Source organism: Pyrus communis, chromosome 8, assembly GCF_963583255.1.
Source record: "Pyrus communis chromosome 8, drPyrComm1.1, whole genome shotgun sequence".
In the NCBI taxonomy this organism is placed as follows: domain Eukaryota; kingdom Viridiplantae; phylum Streptophyta; class Magnoliopsida; order Rosales; family Rosaceae; genus Pyrus; species Pyrus communis.
The window spans coordinates 3,873,410-3,879,409 of record NC_084810.1 but is presented as its reverse complement, the minus strand read 5'-3'; the positions used below and the strand labels follow the sequence as shown (position 1 = coordinate 3,879,409).

Sequence of the window (6,000 nt, the reverse complement as noted above, 5' to 3'; positions counted from 1 at the left end):
AGACCCTAAACTCCCTTCTTTACAAATCGCAGCTGGTGATAACTACTTTTGCACAGAAAATGTAATTGGCCTTCATGAAGGCATACAAGTATTAGAAGAACATAAGCAAATAAGCCAACCCCAAGCAACATATTTCCCCTAGCTAATTATTGACAGAGAAATTAAGAGATGAATGAACATGCTAAATCAAGCCGCCTGGGAAATTAACTTGACACATATTCTTCCTTGGCTATTTTCTTTTGCCTTTTCTTGTGGTGTAAGTTCTTTCATGATGATGAATATTTATGTTCATTTGAGGAACCTCCTAATTTTATTCTTCTTTGTTTCTTATTCCTATTAGCCAAAGCGAATTTTAGCCACCAAAAGCAGTTAGAAATCTTTGAAGATTTGTTCGAGTCTAAAACATTTAAGGTCAAGCATGATTTTCCATATCAAATTAAAATCTTTTAACTTGATCCACACTTCAACAACGAGTTGTAAAATTCTGAATATTGTTTCTTAAAAATAATATTATTTCTTTGTAAGAAGTTGTCAAATCTCCATCCTTTTGATGGTATTCAAAGAAAAAAATTGTAGAGAATCTCATTCCAAGTATCTGGGACTCCACAGAGACACCAATGAGTACAGTCCATTCCCGTGCGGCCTCCCAACCCATAAATTGAAGGATGCCCATCTTTACGCAGAAGCGAGAGGCTTGTTATATCTAGCAATGTCACTGGTTTTTGGATAGTGCTTAACACATTCTTCAGCACGCCCAAAGCTGGTGGCGAAGCTCCTGGATAGGGCCCAAGCAAAGGTTCCTTCTGCCCGACACAACTTTTTGCACTTGGTTCATGCCATTCACTGCCACTAAAATAAAAAATAAGAAAAGAAAGTAAGAGACTATAAATTTGATTGATGTAATTGGAACAAAACAAACTTTATAGACAAGTCTTCACAACAAATTATTCGAAATTCATAACAACAGTCATTCACGTGTATGTAGATAGTTATCATTTATTTATTTGCACGCATGTGTTAATTTTTTTTGTACATCCAGGATTGGCAAACACTCATGATGACATCCAATAAAAAAAATGATGAATTTGATTCATGAAGTTGACATTTTAAAAAGGTCATTCAACACTTTTCCTTAATTTATAAAACCATAAGAGAGAAATTGCACTATAAAGAGTGTTGTGAAAATAAGATGATTTTCGTGGAATACTAATAACGGTTTCTCTTAATTTAAAATCCAAAGCTGATTAGTTTAGATTAGTTATATAAAAAACTTACTTGTAATGAGAGGGAGAAATTCCTTGGAAGAAAACCCTAGACTTTGCTGGATCAATGTTTGAATCCACCCATCCAGCCCAAGTCTCGAGCGCCTTCTGAAAAGCAAGCATGCGGTCAATGTCTTTGCTGGTCTGGCCTCCTACTTCAACATAATCCCATCTGCAAAATTATAATAGTTAATTATGTATTCACCTTCTAACTACAATTAAAGTCTAACTAAAAGAAAACCAAATATTTTGTAGTAAATATAGTTTTAGGCCGGCTTACGGTTGAGAGGGTCCTCTGCGGTTCCACCAATGCCAAGTGTTAAAGATGAGCACGTCAATATCCTTCCATAAGTTGCCTCCCACAATTGAATCAAGCTTCAAGACCCTCCCAATCTTTTCTTTTACAATATCTACTAGATACATATTACTGTCTAGCATCACTCTAATTCCATAATCCTGCAAGTATTGATAAAGATCCCAAAAGAAAATTGAGAAAGAATCACATGCTTCGTGTTTGGTAGGATCATGACAAAAGTTCTTGTCAACTAGTTTGTCCAAGGGAGCTGAAATGTCAAATTAAATTTCACGAGACTAAATAAGCCCCATGTATGGACCCACTTAAGTTACCAAATGAAGCTGAAGAAAAAAGTCTATATAAACTTTTAGGATTGATTCATTGCACTCACCTTACCACATTTATGTGTGATTTGACTTCTCTTGATATTTAAGTTGGTTATCAACTAAACAGACAATAACATTTTATTGCTAAAGGTTTAATCATATTATATGTTACTAAGCTGTTAATTTTGACTACTTATACAAACACAAATGTATGTGAAAGGTTTTGATCAATTCATATCTTGACTTGATAACAACATATGTGAAACTATATGACAATAGAATTATTCTCATGACAAACAGGAAATAATACCCATAACAAAATGTAGATTAGACGAACCGTGAATTCGAAGATAGATACAGTATCTACTCTTGTCACATTATTCGTAGCAGTTGGTACAGCAGAGTGAAGTAAGCATGTCAAGGATTGCCATTGATTTCGGCTCAATGAATCTCCAACGAAAATGATGTTCTTCCCTCTAAATCTTTCGAAGAAGTCAAGTGCATCAAATCTGAATATCAAAGTTGTCAAAAAACTTTAAGTTGGGTTTCTATAGGATAAACCATCTATCATTCAGGTAAAACATGTAAATGCTAGATTAATAATGTTTTTCTTCTTCCAGTAGGCTGCAGGTTTAATGCATATAGATTTAGCATTGTTTTCGTTCGAGCAGTACAATTCGTTCTGGCCAAATACTTTTCTGCCGATCCTAATTTTACAGAAACCAGAGAGATAGAGAGATTGGTGCACCTTGCTAAATCACAGTCAAGTGGTTGCCATCTGTATTTGGTGTGAATCTGATCGGGACGGCCATTCTTTTGGCAGCTAAACTCGCGCTCAATGAAGGGGCATGAGGAAGGATCGTAGAGCGGGTAGGACTGGTCCAGAACCCATCTACCTTTGAAGAAATCGCACGACGATGATGACTCATCACCTCTTGCACGTACTACTACTTGGTAATCACAAACAAGAAGGAGGAGGAGGAGGAGGAGAGCAGCTATACTACTAACACAAAAACTACTATGAACCCAGTAATCCATGAATCCTTTGAGAGAGAGAGAGAGAGAGAGAGAGAGAGAGAGAGAGAGAGAGAGAGAGAGAGAGAGAGAGAGAGAGAGGTTTACAAGAAATGATATAGGACTACAAACTCTTCTCTTAATCTTCTCTTTTTATCTTATAGCTAGTTAGCTACTATATTTATAAGTCTTGTCTGAAATATACGTGAGAGAGGATGGAAATTAAGTTGGCAATTGATTTATCTTTTAGTTTTCTCCTCACATGAATAGACCTAAATACCCTCAAAATTCAAAACCATTTACATAGAAGTGCTTCATGAGAATTCTTAGGACCTCTGAGGAGAACCCCGTTCTGGCCCAATGGTGCTCTCAAAGCAAGCTAATCAAATGTCAAGCACTCTACTACTGTTGCAGTCTTAGTGAACCTTAGCGTTGTAACCTTCAATTGCAGAACTTCATAAACACTAATGTCATCGATGACAGTCCCCACAACCACAACAATCTTGTTGTCCTTTCCTTGCATATACTTAATCAACCTCGAGAGAGAAAGGGTGCCTTGTTGACTTTACTCATGAACAAACGTTTAAGAATGACTACATTTAACTTGCTTCTAGTCCTCTGGAGAGGAAAACGGTACAGCTTGACAAGAAGCTTGAGATTGATATCATCGGACTTGGGCGCAGTGCGCTTCATCTTCTTGCTTTTACCTCTTGCCACGAGATCAATCTCCATTGTTGCTGCAGGTGTTGAAGTTCGGTTGCTCGAGACGCTACTTCGAAAGCGTTGGGCCTTTATCTGGCCAATTCATTGATCAAATATGGGATCTTGTACTGCCATATGGTTGAGTTAACGATGAAGATAGTAGGAGAAAAAGAGTGATTCCCCCTCATAGTCTTGTACCCATGAGAAAGGCTTTTAATGGTACCTTCATTGTTGGTAGCAACTTTTGTTACTGGTGGTTATGACAAGGAAGTTGGGAACGATGATGTGGCTAAGGGTTGTGTAGATCTTATTGCTTATGATCTTTGGTTCTTGGCTAACCTAGACTTTTTAACTTTACGTTTATTTGGTTTTAATTCTGAGGGTATTTAAGTTTATTTAAGCGGATTTTCTGTTATTTTTGAAAGATTTTATAAAAAATGATATTTATGAAATTGAGTGTTAAATTTTGGCTATTATCGATAAAAACTCTAAATAAAAAAAAATAATTTAAATAAAAATTTTCAAAAGGAATAAAAAGATGGGTAGAAAGTATTGTCCTTTATTTTTGGTCATTATCTTTTGGTGTTGAGTGTTTCCCATGCTAATTGGTAACACAATAAATGTGTTGCCAATTTTAGTTAAGAAAAATCTTGCTTTGCCTTATATATTAGCAATATTGTGGAGCTTAAAATAATCTTAAAAATTCTACATAAAACATGTGGATTTTTATTCAAGAATGACAAGATTGCCCTCAATAAATGGGTATGCTTCTCAGATGCACCCACGCACAGCTCACATCCCTGAAAGATTCAACAGCTGAACACAACTGCCCACAGCTTACCTGCCCTTGGCAAGGAATTACAGATAAGGAGTAATTATCCAAATCCTATCTTTAATACATTCCTAATTGAAGATTGACTCAAATCAAGTAAGTAATCCTAATTTAATTCAATTAAGGATTATTACCCTATTATCTTAAGATATTATCTGCTATTAAATATCTTCGGAATATTTAGAGAATACTTCTCCATCAAACCCTATATGGCAGGCCCTAGCCCTATAAATACCCCACATTATACCAAATTAAAAAGGTTCTTGCAACCCTAAAAAGCCTTAAACACTTTACTCTCTCAGAGAAGCTAACTTAGGCATCGAAGATCTGTTGACCTAACCCCCCCAACCTCGTGGGAGCATGAGGCTTAGGTCTTTGATCAAATGTGTTGATTGTTTTGCAAGTGCATTTTCATCAAGACTGAAGACGACGGAAATTTGCATCCACAAATTGGTGCTTTCATTGAGAGCTGATTCAAAATACTCAAAGAAGCCTTTCGCATTAGTTTCTTGAATTTTCTGTTACGTTGAATTTCTCACACGTCGTATCAATTAATTTTTGCTAGAAAAGTTTCTTTATCAATCCTTGGAGAAATGATACAATGGTAGGAAATTTAGAAACTACGACAAATGGAACCCCATACGTGGAAGGATTTGGACCAAATAGTGGAGACGAGGACATAGCCCCACGACAAAGATCCTCAAGGCTCAACGCGACGGCAGGAGGAGCCCTATTGCTATGAAGCACCACCTTTTCCGTGACCCAGCAACTACGACAAGGCAACCAGGCCAAGACACCACTCCCACCAAACCCTAGGCAACCAAACCTTAGGTAGGAGGCCCCGAACTTGGCAGCTGCCACAACAAGCCCTGGGTATAAAGCTCAGCCCAATGCAGCAACAGGCTTTGTTGCACAGCAGGCTAGAATCCAAGCCCATAATTTGGTAACTGCTGCTAGCCAAGCAGCTTAGCGAGCCCAAGCCCAAGCCACTCAGCCAACAGGCCAAGATGTGGCAGCCCAACAGCCAGGAAGGCCTATGGCCATGCAGATCTAAGGCGAGCAGGCGCCGGTCTAACGCACTCCACGACTCGCTCCGATGACTCGACCTGCGACCTAACCTATTTTGAGGCCACCTCTAGTGGTTTAGATTCCGACCACAGGTCTTAAGATTAACTCAGGGTTACTTACACCCCACTTTTCTGCAGGACTGCCCGCTCTGGGCTCAAGCTTTGTACCCATAATTGACTATACTTCCACCACGCATGGAGACACTTATTATCCGGACTCTTCCAATCCAAATGGTAAGCACTACCTGCCTCAAAAGGTTGCCAATTTGACGAACGAATTCGCGCAACAAACCATCTTGGTGAGCCAGAGCATTGAGATGCAACGTGCCTCAGATGAGGTGTCCTGAAGCAGAACAAGGGCGAAATAACGTAACTCATTCTAACGACATCCTGGCAAATAGCCGCTCAGCCCGTCATAAACCGAGCGTTTGAGTAGTGTACATTCTCGTTTGGGCTCTCGGGGAAATGTGTTTTGCCGCCTAGATGCGCAGAGAAGCGTTCA

At 38.6% G+C, this 6,000-nt stretch overlaps 1 protein-coding gene across 2 annotated transcripts; it reads right to left on the bottom strand.

Moving 5' to 3' along the window:
- Positions 1–489: 489 nt before the first annotated feature.
- LOC137743414 (protein trichome birefringence-like 41) lies at positions 490–2,961 on the bottom strand. Of its 2 annotated transcripts, none has more exons than XM_068483298.1 (5): positions 2,632–2,961; positions 2,221–2,392; positions 1,543–1,718; positions 1,276–1,434; positions 490–849 (listed from the first exon to the last, which is right to left on the bottom strand). In XM_068483298.1, exons 1-5 carry the CDS (start codon positions 2,919–2,921, stop codon positions 558–560), a joined length of 1,089 nt encoding a protein of 362 aa, XP_068339399.1. In that variant the 5' UTR covers positions 2,922–2,961; the 3' UTR covers positions 490–557. The 2 variants fall into 2 exon arrangements, with proteins under 2 accessions (XP_068339399.1, XP_068339401.1); XM_068483300.1 differs by having other exon boundaries at positions 490–843.
- Between the last annotated feature and the right edge of the window lie 3,039 nt (positions 2,962–6,000).

Coding starts and splice junctions, on each gene's coding strand:
- LOC137743414 (XM_068483298.1), bottom strand. CDS start 2,921: ATGGATTACTGGGTTCATAGTAGTTTTTGTGTTAGTAGTATAGCTGCT. Junction 2,393..2,631: donor CTTGACTGTGATTTAGCAAG/GTGCACCAATCT, acceptor TTTGATATTCAG/ATTTGATGCACTTGACTTCT. Junction 850..1,275: donor ATTTCTCCCTCTCATTACAA/GTAAGTTTTTTA, acceptor TTTTTATTTTAG/TGGCAGTGAATGGCATGAAC.